The 20,739-nt window shown below is 38.5% G+C and overlaps 1 protein-coding gene across 6 annotated transcripts in view; it reads right to left on the bottom strand.

The window, feature by feature from the left end:
• The window catches only part of utrn (utrophin), a 222,703-nt gene that overhangs the window by 6,567 nt on the left and 195,397 nt on the right, over positions 1-20,739 (bottom strand). For 4 of the 6 annotated variants that reach the window (XM_051880126.1, XM_051880127.1, XM_051880129.1 and 1 more), the window contains 7 exons: positions 19,785-19,823; positions 19,439-19,504; positions 17,929-17,994; positions 5,114-5,338; positions 2,991-3,210; positions 1,566-1,635; positions 1,376-1,462 (listed from right to left, as the gene is read on the bottom strand). In XM_051880126.1, the coding sequence (XP_051736086.1) occupies positions 1,376-1,462; positions 1,566-1,635; positions 2,991-3,210; positions 5,114-5,338; positions 17,929-17,994; positions 19,439-19,504; positions 19,785-19,823 (773 nt within the window). The remainder of the gene's footprint in view (positions 1-1,375; positions 1,463-1,565; positions 1,636-2,990; positions 3,211-5,113; positions 5,339-17,928; positions 17,995-19,438; positions 19,505-19,784; positions 19,824-20,739) is intronic. The other 2 variants (XM_051880130.1, XM_051880128.1) reach the window with 2 other exon arrangements.

The following is a 20,739-nucleotide window of genomic DNA, read 5'->3' as shown; positions in this document are numbered from 1 at the left end:
GCTTGATTAGCCCCACGGCACAAAGCTTCATGTGCTCGTCATCTCTTAATAGATAAATATAAAGTCTGCTTTTTAAAACAAAGAAAAGAAGCAGTGGTAGGAGAATGGTTAGTATGTGCCAACAGCGGAAATCTCTGTATATTCGTGCAGTGTGTGCATGTCATAAGATCAATTCTAATTTGAAACTTGTGTTAATAAATGCATACATCATCCCGATCACTTTATTTACCGTTCCTGTAAACACTACGTTCAGACTCATCAATCAGAATGATTTCATTCTGATTGAAACAAAAGGTGTCCTCCTTGTAAACGTACTGTAGCTACTGTGTTGAGAACTGATGTGATGAAATGGAGGGTTTCATAAAACTACAAACCAAAAACTGAAGTAAAATGATTGTAGTTATATTCTAATGCTAAGATGCAAATGCAAACACTGCACCAACAATGGCATGTTAGCATGTCCTAGCTTACAATATACTTTCACAATTTCATCTGCCCATTGAGTCCGAATGGTTAATGGTAAAACAAACTCCTCGAAGGAGGCTCGAACCCGAGTTAAACCCCCCTATAACAGTACTGAATAGAGGGAGAAGTGATGCTGGAAGAATTGTTGCTGGGATGACGCAGTGACTGCTGCTTATATACACACGTAATGATGACTGACAGGACTGAATGTTTAGGCTCCTCCCGAAACCTACGTTAGGAACTACATTAAAAGTATGTAGCGGTGAAGTACATACTTTTAGTACAAAGTAGAGTGTGCACAAGAGGAGCAACTTTGACTGCTAAGTTTTTCAGCAGGCCTGGTTCTGGATGGATTTTTCTCATTCACTTTCTTCATAGGCATTTAAAAAATAATGAACTAAAAAGCCCTAGACAAACCAACAATCACTGAGAAAAGCCAGTCTAAGGTAGTGAGCTGGTCTCCCAAGTGGGTCTAGCTGGATGGTTTTAGAGGGGTTTTGAACATGTGTCAGCTTGTCTAGCTGCAAGCTATACCAGCTTAAAGAAGATCAGCAAACTACATTTGGCTCAAAATGCAATGAAGTAACATTCACAAAGTTAACAGTGACTACTGATTGGTCGATTTCTCTTCAGGATTATGGGTAGTGTAGTACAGCATTTTAATTTAGCAATTAAACAAATTTGGCTGAAATGTGTCTTTTCATTCAAAAATGACTTCTTTATGAAGAAAATGGAATGGAATTATCCTTCCAGCCCCTGATTGTTTTGCTCTACCGGGAAGCAGCCAAAGACTTCACTACATACTGTGAAACAATGAAAGGAGGAGTTCAAAGCCCCAGAAGACAGCAGAGTATTAGCTTGCATGCTGAGAGACGGATTGAAAGAGGTAAAGTCAGAGCGTTAGACTTACGAGAGCATGCAGGAAAGCTGTGGTTAATCTGTTCCATAACCTCAGCCAGATCAGAGTTACTGTTAGCACACTGACGGAGAAACTCATCTGAGAACACACACACACACACAGAATACACCCAACAGATTATTACATAAAGAAGTCAATCAGAGCCCTTAGGATAATCACCCTGTGGTGCGTGTGTTTGTACCTGGGAACTCTGGCTGTCCTGCTGTATCCTGATGGAGTGAGCCGGAAGAGGACGTGCCATTTAACTCAGGCTAGAAAGAGGGATAGACAAGGTTTAAAAACTGATAGTGATACACCTACAAAACTAGTGGTGCGTGATATGTATCGTCTATGATAATATCGCAATTGTTGTTTTAGTGATGTGGAAGCTGAAATTATCGAGTAGGTCTGTCACTATGCAAAAAACAAACAAACAGGCCTTGAGAGAGTGAGAGTGATGTAGCCTAGCAGAATGCAGTTAGAAAGACCCCAAAATCCATGTGTTAAGAGTGTTGTTTTTCCTGAATATCAGCAAGACTGCAATGTGATATTCATTTAATAAACAAGAAGTTAATATTGTAAGTTATATCTTAGACAAAACTGTCTGTTTTTGCTCTATTTTCACCAACAAACACACTTCCAAACCAAACTGTAAAAGAACTATATCAGTATCAGCATATTTGAATGAATCAATGATTCAATAATCCATTCATAAAGACAGACACTTGAACAAATATGTACTATACTGCTTATAGTCTTCCTCTAGGTCAAAGCAAGGTGGCCAGAAATGTCAGACTGGAATGACAGTCTTGTTTGCCTTTTTGGATTTCGAGTTATATTGTGTTTATTTAGCTAAGAGCCTTTGACAAGACCATCTGGCTAAACTGAGGCTCGGTGCAGTGAATCAGGCCCTCAGGAGACCCCATAAATTACTGTTACTCTAAATCAGGGCTCATTGAATGCCTGTGCTTGATTCACGACACTGTTGGCGGCTGTTGGACTCGCCGGCATTGCCCCTTAGACCATGAAGCCCATTGAAGGATGAAACAATAGCAGGTTTTACAGTGAGGTAGAGCTGGAACTGAACTTGAGACAGGTGAATGTTAGTCTCATTTTCACACCCCAGGGACAGTCTGATGCATAATCAAAAAGCACTAAGTGGACAGTTCTTGGCCAGAATAAGATGTAAGGCTTTAATTCTGATAGTCAAACGTTTGGCTACACAAGATTCAAGATTCAGTCCAATAAAGCGCTGCAGGGATGACATTTTTGTAGGCCACCTTAAAGCTAGCATCACCCTGGTTCTCTCAAAAATAGGATTTTTCATTTGGCTTTCATTTTGGATTGTTGGAGAAAATAAGCTCTGTGATCAACAAAGATTTATGATTCTTACACATTGACGTGTGAATTCAAGTTTTATGAATGCTGAAGCCTAAATACAATCGTCAGAAGCTAAAGTAGGCTATAAATGAACTACACTATGGTCGCACTAAGCTTCTGAAAGACTTAAAAAAAAAATCTTGGCCAAAGTCATGTAGTGTATTCCAGCCTTCGGAAGGTAGATGTCTGAAACCTCTGATACCTTAAAATACCCCCTAGGTAGACAACTCAGTAGTTTGTGTGTTACCTGATGCAGCAGCTGCCGTAGCCGGTATAGCTGCGATTCCAGCTGCTTGTTATGGTCCTCCAGTATCTGCATGCGGGCCTCCAGTCGTCCCTTGTGCTGTCGCAGGAGTTTAGCTTCAGCTAACAGGTCAGCTTCCTCAGGGGCTCCGCTAACAGCTGCGGCTCCTGTGCTGGACTGACCGTGCTGCTGGCGCAACTGCTCGTACTCCCTCTGCAGGGTCCTGGCCACGGACAGACAAAGAGAATGTTTATATGCCATATATGAAGGTGGGTTTCTGGCTGTTTGTTTACTGTGAGTTTGAGTTATGACTGTTGGATGCTGGGCCCGTTCTTTTATGTTCTGGCTTTGAAAGGCAATGAAGAAAAGTGAACCCACAGGGACCCGCAGCCACATTCAGCCTATTGTTAGACAGCTAGAGAACACAGCCTATTGCCAAACACACAAATAAACAGACGCAAATCATAAGCAGACCAATTATGGTGAAGCACTTCCACTGAATAACTGTAACATTAACTAAATTAAAAGTGAAACAATTCATTCTTGTTCTAACAACAAGTGAGCAATTAAACTGAAGGCCCGTTTACACTGATAACTATAAAGATAATGATAACTATATCAGCATCCACATCAGCGCACGATAACATTCTGTTTATTATGAGTTTTTCCTCTGTCGCTTTAATGCTCAAGCCCTTTATAGCAGGTTGGATTCAATGTTTTCATCGGTCTTCAGCTGGAAAAAATTACAAGCTAGTGTCAGAAACGTAAAGTTACATAGTGCACTGCGTCCCGGAGTAACTAGGGTATTTTTTTTTAATATATAAGCGCCATCTACTGTCAGAGAGTTAAATTGATTTTCATTGAGTCTGCCATTTTTACACATAGGTCCGAACAGAAAAATCAGATTGAATTGCCATGCCGAACATTCGTGTTGGTGTGAACAGGCCTTAAGACTGCACATATGCACATTGGCTTGACCACCCTGATATACACTTTTTAAATCCTATTTGAGCGTAAGAAACAACATTTAAGAGACAGATCATGACCGATTTTATTGCCGTTTTGAAATATGTTATGAAATGAGTTAGTCTGAGTTAGTCTTGCATAGCTGCTCAGAAGTGTTGCAAATATGGCTGCAGAGTGAACTGACTTTCCTTGACAGGGACTTTGCAGCAGATCGATCATCTTAAAGTGTCATGAAACCCCCCTTTGTGCACTGGTTGTTCATGACTCTGATTTGAAAAAGACTCAAGAAAAGGGCGTGTAAGGCTATAGAAAAGTGGGAGTGCAGAGGATGGGAAGAGGGGAGACAACAACCAATAAAACACAGACCTACAACCAGGGCCTAAAACGAACTTTTTGCCACACCTGCCAATGGCTGGTGATTTGAGAAAATTTACTGGCCATACATTTTTTACCAGCCATGAAACTGTTTTTGCAAAAACGGGCTGTAATTACACCAAAATTTTAGATTCCAATTTGGATACCACAACTAAAAGTAGTACCCTAACTAATATAAATTTAAAACATTATTAACACAGGCAGCAGCAGGAATATTAGGCTGCTGTCACTTTAAGAGCAAATGCACAGATCTGATACACTGATGCTGTACACATGCATTGTTTTTCTCGACTGTTTACGTTCACTTAAGACAAAACCTACAATGTTTACTAGGATACTTGCCGAGACGGGCATTTTTTTTTTTTCATTTTGGGTGAATTTGTCCATTCAAGTGCAAGAAGATGTGAAAGAGATCTCGGTTTAGTATTTGCATGCTGTCTGGCTTTCTGGGTGCACGCTTCATATATGTGCGCACAGAAAACTAATTGAATTAATTCCCTTTTGCATCTTCTTGGGCTTGAATATTCAGATTGGCAAGGCTTAAACTTTGGTGACAATGCAACGCTGGCCCATCAACTGTCCAGAGTGTCGTTCACGTTTGTTTGCATTCATGTTCTCACAACATTGCACTGTTAGAAATCATGAAAATGTTACCGGCCAACTGGCGATTGACACCATTTCATATATTTGCCAACACTGATTTTTACTCACATTTTGCACTTGGCAAGTGTTAATTTTAGCCATGCCTACAACACACTCATTACACAAACAGATGAGTAACCTACCTCTGCTCCTCCTCCAGTCGCGCTATGATTCGCTCCAGTTCTCCTCGCTCCTCCCTCTCCACAGCCTGCAGAATCTGGGCGGGGCTCTGGAGCAGGTAGGAGGGGCTTTGAATGTTATGGGCGGGGCTCCTGGAGATGTGAGCAGGGGTTTGGGGCTGGCTGAAGGATGAGCCCTCCCCTCCCAAAGTCTGACAGTACTGCAGGATTAAAGTGTGTTCCTCATCCCTACAGAGCGAGAGAGAGAATGAGTTAGAAAATGTCAACGATTAGGCAGTTTAACCAAGACAAATGGGTTCAAAGTTGGCAGGCACATCTTGAGTTAATGCCAAAGACAGAGACCTAAATCAGACATCCTTGTGAGACCTCTTTTTGACCTTTTAAAAACGGAGGACTGAAATCCTCTCTAAAACCCACAGAGAGTATCTTTAAACATTAAAATGCATCAGATCATCCCAAAATGATGCTAAGAGGACTTATAATCAAATTTCATTTCAGTGCATAATTCTACATAATGTTTGTAACCCACACGTTTGACTATCATGTTGTAATCACAAAATGTTTATGTCCTTTTCAGTATTTATTAATGGTTCATAGGAAGCATGGAGTGTTTGGTATCAGCATAAATGGTTTTACATTTCTTGAATTATGGTATGAATCAAATCTGTGTAAAATGTATTGTACTTTCATTATAAAATTCATGTCTAAATCATACACTGCTAGAGCGGGAAAGTTAAGAGACCATGTGACTAATAAGATAACATGTAATTCATGTGAGAGGAGAAGAAACAGAGCTAAAGACAGGTCAGAACTCCTCCAATGGTTGGACAAATATCTGAGCTTAAAAACTCAGGACACGAACAAAGATGAGGTTCAGACTACGGGTTAAGACTGGTAAAATGGGTTAAGACCGAACAGCATCATGCAAGCCATCTAACTACTCTTGTCTCACTTATTTTTCTTTCTTTACTTTGGTTTTCTTTTCCGTTGAATCTCTCAATTTTTAAAGTTAAATTTTGCCACAAAGCTTCAGTCAACAACTGAAACTCAAACTTCAGCCATGAGACTCCGCTTGATTTATCCGCCAACACACCAACTGACTGGCTGCCCAAGCAGTCACTCTAGACGCAAAAAGACTCAACGAACGAGCGAATCAACGAACCTAGGAAATCCCTTTCAGCAAGGATGCCACAGAAGGGAATCCCCATCAACAACACAAACAACAAAAGCAAGAAATGCCTCCAGATTCTAGCTGAACTGGTGCACTGATATAAAATTTAATAACACCGCCTACGACACGACAGAAGGGTTAAATTAATGATTGACGGTTTGTTCAGATCAGGTCTTATAAAGTGCATATATTGCGAGAAACTTGGGATTTCATCATTTCACTCTCTAAAACTCATTCTTTCCTTTCTTTTTTTCTGCAACTCATGTGAATGTGTGTGTGCATGTGTTTATGTGTTAGATATTGGTTTTATGAATAGTTCAATAAAGTCTTGTTTGTATTTAAAGAGAAGTGTCTTGCATTATGTGCTTATGAATTTAATGTCTGTTTTATGTTCATTTATGGCACATTCAATTGAGCGCTAGATGATTCATTTGCTTGGCCGTAAAATAAGTGATTCTTTCAAAATTCCCTATAAACATAATTAATAATTCCCTCCTCAACAAACTGAGGTATTACTCTTATTTGTGTAGCATTAACGGTACAAGTTATGCACCAAAGCTTAATATTTTGAGCTAGGGATTTGAACAAACCCCAAACTCCAAGCATGAGTAATAGTCACAGCAAGGCTTGCAGATCTGCTGCTGTCACAGCATGTAAACTGTAACAGACAGAAGCATAATTAAGATGTTCTTACACCACAGTGGGATGCAAACGCTGAGATCAGAAAAGCCGACAGGTGAAAGTGAGGCTGACTGTGGAAATAAGAGAGAAGGTTTTTGATGTGTGCTGTCCAAACAGCTGTGTGCACAATGAGTCTCAGGTGTGTGTGTGTTCACATGCGCTCTGATCCTGAATCCAACACTCATCTGGATGCACACACACAAAGACTAATCAGAGAGATTACATGGGCACTGCATCACAGGGTCCCTGCTAACAACCTGCCAACACCAGCAGATGCTGAATAAACCAACCAGATGCTCTGCAGCACGGCTGGGACACAGCAAACAGAAGTAGATTTGCATTTCCTGAAGGAAAGGCGCTTGCAACACAGCAAAAGCTTGAGTTAAGATGATAGAGTGACACGGGATATAAAAGTATTTGGACACATAAGCCACACTTAAAAATGTATGAATTTCACTGCATTACGGAAAAAATATAATCTGCTAACAAATGCTGCAAAAGCTTTTCTCAGAATTAGCTTTACTTTTCTGAGCCAGACTGGTGCTTTGGTAGTTCTACTTTCAACAGGGTGATTTTTAGTCTCCTCACGTGTCCCAGCTGAATAACCACAGATGTAGATCATTGGTGTCCAAATACCTCTTCATTTTCAATATTAATAATCTGTTGTATCATTTCACAAAAAAGTTTAACTTTGAATTATTTTGTTTGAAAAGTATGCTTGTGTTTAATATAACATTTTTAAACACATTTAAATAACATATTTAAATCAGTTCATGTGCGTTCAATGGTTCTACCTTAATATTATAAAGCGACGAGAATATTTTTTGTGCGCCAAAAAACAATAAAATAACTACTTTTTAACAATATCTAGTGATGGCCTGTTTCAAAACACTGCTTCGGAGCGTTATGAATCTTTTGAGTCGAATCAGTGATTCGGATCGCGTATCGAACAGCCACACTGCTGAAATCACGTGACTTTGACGCTCCGAGCCACTGATTTGATTCGTAAAGCTCCGAAGCTTCATGAAGCAGTTTTGAAACCGGCCATCACTAGATATTGTTAAAAAATCGTTATTTTGGTTTTTTTTTGGCGCACAAAAATATTCTCGTTGCTTTATAATATTAAGGTAAAACCACTGAACTCACATGAACGGATTTAAATATGTTTTTAGTACCTTTATGGATCTTGAGAGAGGAAGTACCATTGCTGTCTATGCAGGCCTCGCTGAGCCATCGGGTTTTATCAAAAATATCTTAATTTGTGTTCCGAAGATGAACAAAGGTCTTACGGGTGTAGAACGACATGAGGGTGAGTAATAAATGACATTATTTTCATGTTTGGGTGAACTAACCCTTTAAGGTCGAATTTGTTGAAAACATCGAGCACAGACTAAGTTATGCTAAGTTTACTAATGAAACAGTATAAAAACAAAAGTCGCAATGAAAAAAATCTTAAAAAGGTCTTATTTATATGCAAAATAAACTTTTTTATTCTAGTCTTTCTATATATTTGTTCATGATATTCATATAATGTAAAATATGAATGTATAATAATTGTAATTTATATCTGAGAAATATCAGTGCAGTGCTGTCCTGCAAACACTAAGAAAGAAAAGAACAAAACAGGGACATTTGAAAGAAGAAAACTGAAGTGTTTGTGAAAAGAGGGACAGATACAGTATACTGTAGAGAGATGAAAGAGAAGGCCGAAGAAAGACAGACGTGTGCGCAGGTGTCACGTCTGTCTCTACACAGCATCAGTCAAGAGTCTCTGTCCCAGCCGTCACATTCAATCTAACACACCATCACAGGAGAAACTCCCCTGACAACTCCTTCATCCCTTCTTCATTTCACATTCGGCAAACCTGTCTGCCTTGCTTTCAGGTTTGATCACTCGAAAGTTTCTTTGGTTTCTTTATTGTAACGCTCAGTTATGTTTATTTGAAAAATAACAAACATACACAAATTCTGAAACTGCGTTTGACTGCTCAACAGTCAAGGTTTCACAGCTGCAGATAAACATCCAGACACCCACCTCTCATATTTCAAATAGCTTTAAAATGTGTGTGTGGGTGAATCTTAAGAAAAAATGGAATTGTTTGCTTAAACGAAAGTTAGTTTTTTTTTTTTTTTTTTTTTTGCATTTAGACAATTAATGACATTTCCATCAGTCACATAGGGAAATCATCTATCTACCTATCTATCTATCTTTTTTTTTTTTTTAACCACAAACTATTTATACATAAAAGTAGTGTTTGTTTTTTAATGTTTTCTTTTCTTTCTTTTTATCTTCGGGTGTAATGTGACCTGCACAAGTTTTCATGATATTTCCCCACGCGTGTACATTCGTGTGACCTTGTTCAGAGTAAACATTAGACTGCATATGGCAGTAATAAAGGAAAAGAGTTTCATGTTTGATCTCTAGTGTAGCATCAGAGCAGATTTGAGACTCAGACCACCCTCTGAGGAGGAAGGCCAGGCAACGGCTTATTAGCTCTGTAATTATCATACGCTTGTTCTGTGAAGGACACCCGCTGAGCTCGCCTCAACTCGTCCAGATCAGTATAAAACAATCTCTGAAGTCTTTAACGATGTGTGCATGATGTGCCAAACTCTTAAAGGGACATATTCTGCATGTCTGAAGCATTTCAAGTGCACTTAATCAAGGATTCCTGCATCCCAAACACTCATAATTCAGTTCATTTTCAACCCTCCCACTGACTGAATTAAACCGGCTGTCCAAATGCTACTATACCTTTAAGACTTCTATATGTAAATGACTGGTTAACCTTGTACCGTAAATGACTAGTTCAGACTGATAGGTGGGCGGGCACATGTTAATGAGCTCACAGATGTGATGTAATAACTATGATGATTTCTGAACAGGTTGTTTTTGGGTAGGAGCTTTGAGTCAAGATAGCATATATGTACATCATTTCAATTTGTGATTATTTCAAAAGAGCAAGATCCTATATTCCATGATATGAATTGGCAGGATGAAAATGGCAAGTGGAACTAGATTTGTTAGGTTTCTAAAGAAAATGTGAGAGGTGTTTGCCTGGTTCAATGTGAATTGGCCTTTAAACTGGCGCACAATGGTAGGGTGTTGTGAGAGGTTGGTACAGTGTCGCTATTGTGTTCTGAGTGGCTTTAGAGAGTTTATATATGGTTGCTAGGGTGTTCTGGGTGGTTGTTTACTGGTCAAAAGTTCCCTTCTTCAGTGTAAACATAATAGTGATACTTTCCTCAATGAACCCCATTAGTCAAGTCATCTTCATTTGTATAGCGCTTTTTACAATACAGATTGTTTCAAAGCAGCTTCACAGTGATAACAGGAAAATTAATGAAAAGAGATTATTTTGGCTTTACAGCAGCTCTAGGAAAAAGTTATTATCAAGCTAAAGTAAGTTTTATTATTATTAACTTAGGGGCTGCTTAAATGACACCTTTTTAACTGAAAACAGAAGACTTTTAATGCGTTCTTGCCGTTCATTTACATGTTTAGTCTATAGATATGCGCGTCTGAATGTGTATGTGCGCAGTCATTAATGAATAAACTTGAATAAACTTCACCATATTCTTCACAGACACTCAAAAGATACATTCTTCTTCACTTTTTTGTTACTTCAAAGTTTCTCTTTCCTTATGAAACAATTGTCTCTCTTTCAGGGATGTTCCTCTATTCTCATTTTGTTTGAGCTTTCCAATTTTCTTCTGCCACTCGATGAATCTTTTGTCTTCATTTCTCTTCTTCTAGGCTTTCCAATCCCGCTTTCTCATTTCACACAAAGGTTTTTTTTTTTTTTTTTTTTTCAGACAAAAAATTAAAGAAAAACTAAACAATAAAAGAGACTAATTTAAGTCAATAGGAGCTGTCGAAAGGAGCGCGACTCCCAGCAGTTCCATTAGCAAAACAAAGTCACAGAGAGTGTGCGACAGAGCCGGAATCACTCGCTGTCTCCTTGTTATCAGCCCATTACTCACTCTATCTGTCTAACATTTCACAACTCCAGTACCCCTTTACTACTGAAATTGATCTCTCAGGACAGGCATGTGTTTCCACTGACTGACCAGCTAAAAATGACAACTCTTGCTACATAAAATGTCCTCAAACAATGCTAGCACATCTTTGGCCCTGTTTCCACCTGGTATTAAGATGTGTTTTAGTCGATCGGATCGAGTAGACGAGGGAGACACATTCCCGTTTACACCTGGTGTTTTAATCCGTCTCTTTTGTCCACTTTCAACCACTTCTGTCCTGATTTCTTCGAGGGGAGGGTCTATGGGTGGGTAAATGTAAGGGCTTTTTCAGATCTTTCGATCTAATGGACAAAATAAGCTCATGCAATTTACATATGAACGCGAAGGGAGACAGCGGAAAAACATACGGAGAGCAGCAGCTTTAGTTTATGTTCTGACAGCCACAAGACCAGCTGAACGCTGTGAGTGTGTGTTAGAAATCAGGAATGATGAGAGAACATTGTGCTTGGTACATTTTTCATCTTCAAACCAAACTTGGGTCTTCAGCCATCAAAGTTTAAATCCCGTCTGGCTAGAGCGCTTCCCATAATGTTTAGCATTAGGTCAGTAGACGGAGAGTAGATGGTCTTTAGTGTCTGTTTGAACACATTCGACCACATGAGCTTCTACACTATGAAAGCAATCCGGTCGAATGCGTTTTCAACTACCTCTGGAAGTTTAAATAAAACAATTAATGAACGCAATATACGCGACTCTTAAATATATAATTATACTATATAAATTGGATGGACTATATACATTCATATGTGTCAAAATATTATACTTTATCTTATATTTATTTACATTGTTTACAATATATTGTGTCATCATTCACCTAATCTGGATGACTTAAAATCAACAGATTTAGCCAAATAAAGCGTGAACTGCTCAGTATGTATTGTAGAGAACATTGAATTGTAAATCAGCTACAAAGAAAGGTTCAGTCTGCCTAAATGTACTGAGATATAACAGATTTAACTGTCCAGACAGACGGGCCCAAGAGGAGAATCCTCTCCTCAGAAAGCTTAAAACAGGAACTCATGTTTGAAGGAAGCGCCGGGAATGAAGAAAGCTTTGTATTTGTTCTATTACACTGGAACAAGGAGAGACAGATCTGGAAAGTGTTCAATCAGAGTGAGAAAGCAGTCTGAAGAACAAGACACTGACAGAAAACCACATCACTGCCTACATTTCCCACAGGACCAAGGGAGAGAACGGAAAGAGAGGCACAAATTGGAGACAAAGCGATCACATGCTCCCCTTCTCTCTGTGCAGATGAGATTTCACATCAGGCAGCTGCTGTATATCGCCGCAGGGCTGAGACGAGAAGAGAGAGAAAAGAGGGAGGGGTAAAGGAGACATCCCGCTTGTGTCTGTGATTCTGCATCGGGTGCATTGATCAGCTGGAGTGTAAACAGAGTTCATAAGCTCTAAACCCCAGAGCCAACAGGAATGGGAAATGAGAATGCTAACATGAGCATGCATATAAAGAAAGTGTAGGGGAGGACGAAACTGAACGAGAAAGAAAAAAGCTGTGGCATAGTGGTTAGTGCATGTGGCCCAGACATGCTGAGCTGTGCTGCTCGTGGGAAATGCAGGTTCAAAACGAATATGTGTCCCGATCCTGTTTCTCCTATTTCCCCTAAAAATTCTGGTCATAATTAAGTGATTAAGTGCCCTTAATATGCTTTTTCAGATAATATCTTTCAAGCAGTGTGTAATACAGCTGTTTGTGAATGTAAAAGGTCCGCAAAGTTTCAATGATCAAAGTGCATGACAAATTAAGTTATTGTCTCCCAAAAGAAAGAAGGAGGTGATTCTGCAATGTATATTATGAGAAAATCAAGTGTTTTTTGGCCTTAGATGCATCTTTCACCTATTGTAGAAGACCTCCAAAATAAAATTAGGAGTATTTAAATTAGTATGGCACTTTAAGCACACAAGCAGGACATGTCAAGCTGTGGTGCTCATGTGGGAAATTCAAGTTTGAATCTGGCATGAGACGTGTCCCAATTAAGTCTGCATAGATCTCTACCTGTGAGATTTTGTGTGCGGGAGCAGGACAAACCTTAAAAGTTGCAGGTGGGAGCATGAAGAAACATTACTTATTTTCAGTCACAGAATCTTGTGGGAGCGTGACTGAAAAAGACAATCTCATGCTACAGACATGTTGAGCCTTGGTGCTCATGTGGGAAATACAATCGAGTTTGACCTTTAATGCATCCTGATCCAATCTCTGTACCTCCTAATTTACTGTCATTTTCTACTATAGCCGTTTACAAAAAAACACCCCCTCCCAAATAAAGGCAGCAATGTTGACAATGCAGTGGTCAGTGCACATGCTCTGGACAAATTATGGTTTGAATCCCGCCCTGATCCCATTCCCTCTCTTTTCCAATGATAATTTCTTGTCGAACTCTAGAACAGCTGTAGAATAGAAATGAGGCAAAAGCCCCAAAATTAAATAAATAAATAATAACAACAACAATAAAACCGAGCAAGTGACTTTAATGGCATTTTCAAGTGGGAAATCATCCCTCCTGCACTCAATTAAACCCAACAGATAATGCCATTACACACCAATCCATCACAAACATTGTAATGAAAACACACTCACTTCTCTCTCTACATCTCAGACGCACACACGAGCAAATATATGATGTTGAAGAGTGTGCTAATGCATTAGGTACAGAGATAAACAAGGTGTTAGCGGGACACCAGGAGGAATGGAATTAGTTCCATCTACTTAGAGCGATCGGAAGAAAAACACAGAAAGAGAGACAGGGAAGAGAAAGAGACAGCAGACGTAATTAGATTTATGAGGGATGCTAATAAGATTATTTTAACACCACTTTACAAACTGTCAGCAAACAGAAACTTGCTATTTACACAGCGGTAAAGTCACAATACATCAATTTTTTCCCCGGCCTGGTAAAACTGACCACCATCTGACAATCTTCATTAACGTCATAGTAGCAATGCTGATGAAACCGTGTGCAACCACACACACACACACTCTCTCAATAGGGAAACGTGCTCTGACAGGACAAACCTGCAGGTAGTGTTTGAGGAAAAAAAAAGTCAGAACGTCTATCATCGGCTTTGAACAATAATTGCTCTCATTAACTCTTTCCCCACCACTGACGAGTTTTTCCGGCAATCCGTGTTTTCAGCGTTATATGGTAGGAGGCACTATTACACATCTTCTGAAATAATACAGAATCTCTGGATCAAAACACAAATGAAGAAGAAGCAGAAACAAGTGATAGAAGCATTGCTTACATGCATGTAATCTAATGCGGTCATCAATCGTTCAACAGCATATAAATGAAAACCTCCTAATGTTACTGAATTAAATATAGACCCAGGACAGATATATGACTGTGAAGCTTTGCGGGTGTTGATGGATGTGATTTAACTCCATCTATGTTTTGATGATTGTTCTGACAAATTCTTTGACAAAAACTATTTTCTCAGCATTTTGTCCAAATATATATTCAGATTTTCATAAAAAAAAAATATTCTGCATGGGGGCCATGATATTTTTGATGAAAAAATTATTAAAAAATGCTGGTGTTGGCTGGAAACTTTATAAAAAATAAAATTAAATTAAAAAATGCTGGTGGAGAAAGAGTTAAATGAGTGTGTTTGTGGGGGTTGGTTTACTTAACTACACTTTGGGTTTAAATTTATTGAGATAAATCTGACAAAACTTCCTTTGGGGACATCTTCAAGGGTAAAATGAACATGATATATTGGCAGATATTAGAGATTTTTAAATGTATCTTTTAATATGTATCGGTTGATATTGGATATTTAATTATGCTGGTTTATCCTATTTTTACATTTAGATCTACAAAATTTAACACTGACTTAAAGTTATTTAAAAAAAAAAAAAAAAAGAAAACTTTAATCTAATAACATCTTAAGCAAATCTCAAAATGTATATCCATTTTTCATTTTGTACATTCTTATCTTGTGATGCCTAAATACAATTGTAGCCTTTAAAACAAAAGATTTCGGGGTTTTTTGTTTTATTTTATTGTATTTTATTTACTATGCACTTTAACACGGGCCATTTATCGGTTTATCTGCAGAATGTGACAACAACCTGCACATCCCTAGTAGAAAGTGATGTTATTGTGTTTTATAATTAAAATAATTTTCATGAATTTAAATAAAGCAGAAATAGAGCAAAATAATAAAAATGACAAAAGCGTAAAATTACTAAAACTTACATTAAATTTAAAATAAAAACTGAAAATCTAAAAATAAAAGCTAATTCAAACATTAATCATTACTATAATAAAACACAATAAATAAACTTGATTCCTAGTGAAATGATACATAAAGGCCCGGTTTCACAACCAGGTATGTATGTGTGTGTGAATGTGATTGTTTTCTTTGTGAGACTGTGCGCTCTTTAGTAATGTGCTTAGGAGCTGACAGGGTGTGTGTGTGTGTGTGTGTGTGTCGCCATCCACTTGGGTTCAGAGCTGCAAGGCTTTTTAGTGAACTAGATTCCAAGCATCCTACGCTGCCTCTTTCACTGCATTGATACTTCTAGTAATAAGTTTCCTTTAAAACAATCTTATAAAGAGTTCAGAAGTCACGGGCAACATGTAGCCATGCGTACATACAGTATGAGAGAGTGAATGAATGTGTGTACATCCGCTAGTGGAACCGCTAGTGGAAGTTCATTTCTTTGATAAAGATCAGCAGTGCGTCTGATTCCTCTCACCATCTATTTCTGTTCATTCTTTTCATTTCTTTCATCACGCAGAGAATGAAATATCAGAGTCCCTCACTGTTCCCAACCTTACAGGGGTCAGATGATGGAAAACAGGACGTCTTTGTGCCTTTTTTGAAATAGAGACATTCACAACTCAAAACTCCCCCTCGGTACACAAAGACCATGTATTAAGACTAAACTGCAAAACTCTCATTCAGAAATCAGTGTTTTTTTGTTTCAATGTTTGACATCATGTTTATTAAAAAAAAGTATTTAAACAAATCTCTTTTGTGAATGTCTTGAACTACACATTGGCTGAGTGAATCGGATGTTATTCGGTGAGTAATTCGTTACACTGATTTAAATCAATTAGTTGCAAGTTATTGAGACTTTTTGAATGATTCATTAAAGGGGACCTATTATGCCCCATTTACAAGATGTAAAAGTAAGTCTCTGATGTCCCCAGAGTGTGTATGTGAAGTTTTAGCTCAAAATAACCCACAGATCATTTTTTTATAGCATGTTAAAATTGCCACTTTTTGGGGTTGAGCAAAAACGCGCAGTTTCAGTGTGTGCCCTTCAAATGCAAATGAGCTGCAGATTTAGGGAGTAAATGGAAAGAGCTATGTGGATTAATCCATCCAGCTACAGAACACCTAAAACGCTTGGGAGACGTTCTCGTCAGTGCAGCTATGGCGGACTGTACAACTGGCTGTGAACTCGCTCAGGGCGGTTCTATGCTAAAACAGCAGTGTCTGTCAACATTCGTGGGTGGGGCCTGTGGCTAATGTGACGTCACACTGCCAGGGATCTGGAAACGGCTTGTTCTGAGACACGGCTTATGATTTATGGGGATTCAAAAAAAAAAGAGGAGTGGTTGGATTTTTATCATTATAGGCTGGTTGTGTACACACACTGCCAACACACATTTATGTCCAAACACCATGCAAAAGTGAATTTTGCATAATAGGTCCCTTTAAAACAAAGAGAGTCATTTGTGTGTGAATCAGACTACACTTCATACATCTAGCAAAAACAATGCAATACAAAACGTTTTCTATATGTATTATTATATCCAGTCTTTTTTTCCTCATCACATGTGATTCGACTAAAAACTCAACCAATCATAGTAGAGGTCATTTACATACAAATGTCTTAAAGGTACAGCAGCAAATTCAGCTTGTTTAATTTAAAGTCCAGGAGAGAGGGTGAGAAACAGTTTGAATAGGAGTCTATTTCATACTCATCTTTCCCTATTACACTATCTCTCCATATCTCTTTGTCTCTTTTTTTGATTTTCTCTGTCAGCACTGATATCTGAAGGATCTGATTCAGACTCCACTGGCACCAAAGCAAATAAGAAAGATGTCTGCATTTATATTGGTCATTACTGTGGTCAGTCAGACTGCAAGAGACAATCGCTTAATTCACACATGAAACCAGTTAAACTGCTCTGTTAAACGTTCCTTCTTTCCAACTTATTCCCACGCATTTATAATTAGCAAACAAAAAACTATAGCACACGAATGGCCCAAATCAAAACTACAGCAGGACAGTTCGGCATTTAAAGGAATAGTCCACCCAAAAATGAATAATGTATGAAGTAGGCGTCGCATAAGCTTAGGTGAGAATTGATAAGCACAGAAGATACAGCAAATCAAAACACTGGTCACAATTTAGAAGTCTAAAACAAGAAGTTATAAGGAAAAATGTCAGAGGATTTTGAGCTCCCTCTTGCGACAACTGTTATTCTAATTATATTAATCTAAACAACAGAAACAGGGTGTTAAGCAAACATGTAAATGCTACCATAGTTTATTTTAATTTGAATAACAATTTTAATAGCTAAAGTATTAATTTAAATGTATTTATTTATTTCATTATATTAAAAAAATAAAACACTGACATTTTATTATTTCAATTATTTTATCATTATTTAATTAATTATTAATTTAATGTTGACAGATGAACTCTCATTCTTCTCAGAACATCCTAACCTTGAACGTTTGAAACATTATGACTATGTTACAGCTTTTTTCACAAGTGACATAAAACATAAAACTTTCCCCAATTCCTTAATCTGATTCACCAGAATTTCACCAATGTATTCAGTTCAAACATAGCCTCGAAATGAAAAAACAAAACAAAACAAAAACAAAAAAAACGTTTAGACTCAGGATAAAGACTACACTATATATATATTTGGAGACTCACATGCTTCCAGTGGCCGAGCTGCTGTCGGTGGGCAGAGATCCATTGGAGCGCTCCATCTGGGCCAACCTGAACGAACAGAGATCGAGACCAATATGAGACCAACCTGACGGTAGGACAGTGTTTAATAGCATTAAAAGGATGCAGGGTATGGATTTGTGTACTTCCAAGGCTCCACCATGGCTGAGCAGGTTTATTCATGTGCTGAGTGATCAATGAGAATATAAAATTGTAAACTCAAATACTACTGATGTGCCCCCAAATTCTGAATAACTCTGGATTGCAGATAGTGCTAGAGTGAAGAGCTTTACTTTCACACACACACTCTCAGGACTGAAGACTTGTCCCGATGGATTACAGTCTCATAGAGTCCCTATAATGGGATAGAGGCTTCAGTCGTAGTCTATATTCACAATCCCATAATAACTGCCTGTGTGTGTGATAGTGACATTGAGAGAATCTAGCTGACGGTGAAAATCCATTTTCGAGTCTTTATGGGTAGAAGGTCAGCACTGGAGGCAGTTGGTGCGTTTGTGCATGCGTAGTATGTTTTTTATTTTTTTCTTTGAGCAGGTGTAAATCGAATTGATACGCGCCTAATATACTCTATGTGGCACCAGATTAAATTGACTTCGGCAGAGAGCCAGAGGTCTAACTGGCATGTGTGCATTTATACTGCTCATCTGTCGCCGCCTTCATATTTCTGGCCCTGCGGTGATGCATTCTGACAGCACGAGGACAGCTGATCTCATGCTGCGTTCATGTCATGACGGAAGTACTGGAATTACTAATGCTAATGATGACAGAAAACATGAAAGTATTCAGAAATTACAAAAAATATTAGTACTTTAGTCATTGTCAATTAAAGAGTAATTAAATAATTTATTATTAACTGCTAATAGTTAGTACAAATATTTTAGACTAATATTAGTTACGTCATAATAAATGTAAAGCTGCGGTACACAGAGAAGGAGACCAGAGGCCATTTTTTTTTTTTTTTTTTTAATGGATGTCAATGGAGGAGATGCTTCACTACACTCAATAAACCACTTTTGTAGAAAAATAGCTAATTTAATGAATCAACAGGTTAATCTTTAACATGTTTGCCATTAAATATTTGTTTTGGATTGATTTACTTTTAGAGTTTACACCAATTTTATAAGCGAAGTCGCAATTGCGCAACAGGTGTGATTCACTTTTCATTCATTTCTTTGTACACCCCTGCTATTGTAAGTATATGTAGTTAATTAATATTCCACAGTGCTTTTATAATTACATGTTAATTGTTATATGTTTGTTATAATTACACAAACAACATCACTAAAGTGTAACCCGTTTTTCACGGCAAATACAGATACATGCTGTACATCATTCAATTAATTTGATTATTTGATATTTAAATGATTGACAGCCCTAGTTTTCACTGATCAGACATCTGTAATTACGGTACTTCTAAAATGACAGGAACGCAGCATGACATCAGTGTGGTTTGTGTACTGTGAGATACACTGACCTGCTGGCGTACTTCCCGATCTGTGAATGTGTGTCGTCATGAGGGAGTTGTGGAGACGGAGACAGCCTACAAACAAAAACACAAGCGTAAACAAAAACACACTCAAAAATACATCAACGGCAAACATGGCTCTAAACATGAATGTGTCTGGTGATCTACAGTGAAGGCCATGTGTTATTGGGATGGGCAAACTGAGGAAGAAGGTTAGACCAAAAAAAAAAAAAAAAAAAAAAAAAGTTCTAAAAAACAAAAGGGGGTGGAGGGGGACGTGCAGGTGGATCTGTCATTCCGTGCGTGCACTGATGTGAGCAGCATGCTGTACTGATGGCTGACTGCAGATACTCACTCATACTGCTCCGGACACATGCTGATGAGAGTGACCGGACTGCAGGAGGGAGAAAGAAAAACAAGAACAAGGAGGAAGGAGGGGGAGTGGGGGGTAGGGGGAGGGAGGAACAGATTTTTTAGGGTCAGAGGTCACACAATGTGGAGGTCAGATCCAGACAACAAAAGCTGCGTTTCCACCAAAATTACTAGGAACAATTTGTCCCAGGAACTTTTTTTTCCCCCAGACCTGTTGCTGTCTGCTGTTCCATTGCGGTCTAAAGTACCGTGAAGATTAGGCACTGGACTGCGTGCGACTTTCCAGTTCCCGCTGGGTTTTGTCCTCCGCATATAAGCTTAATAAAGTCTGAACCTCGCTGTCAGTTCATCGGTCGTAATTTTTAAACTCCATTGTTGATTCGAATAACAGACAACTCTTACAGCATGCACCACAACATGCAACAGTTTTAAAAATGGCGGTTGAAATAAAATGCTGTGTGGAGTCAACCAATCAAAATGCTGCGTGAACTCAACCAATCAGCATGTTCAGCATCCAAGTATCACCCCCGAAAGTTCCTGAACTTTGAAAAAAGTACTACCTCGTGAGCAGGGAGGGGGAAATTTTTACCCAGAACTTCATTTAGACCCTGGTTCCTGCGGTCAAAACACACCGAGTATCACCCCAAAGTCCTAGTTCCTGGGGAAAGTTCCTGCGGTGGAAACATGGCTAAAGATGTGGATGTGTCCTGGCTGAAATACTCCTCCAGTACTGTAGGGGGCAGCACAGAATATTGAGATTTCTGCAATTCTGGATTCATAGAATGATTAGTAATGTGTTACTCAAAAATTAAGTTTCGCCATCATTTACTGCCTGTCATGTCACTTCAAACCTGAATGACGACTTCTGTGAAACAAAAGAAGAAATTTGATAGAATATCCAGGCTGCTCTTCTCTATACAATGAAAGTGAAGAGGATG

Source organism: Ctenopharyngodon idella, chromosome 22 (genome assembly GCF_019924925.1).
Source record: "Ctenopharyngodon idella isolate HZGC_01 chromosome 22, HZGC01, whole genome shotgun sequence".
NCBI classification, from domain to species: domain Eukaryota; kingdom Metazoa; phylum Chordata; class Actinopteri; order Cypriniformes; family Xenocyprididae; genus Ctenopharyngodon; species Ctenopharyngodon idella.
Note: the sequence above shows the minus strand (reverse complement) of the source record. Positions and strands in the feature narration are given on the sequence as shown.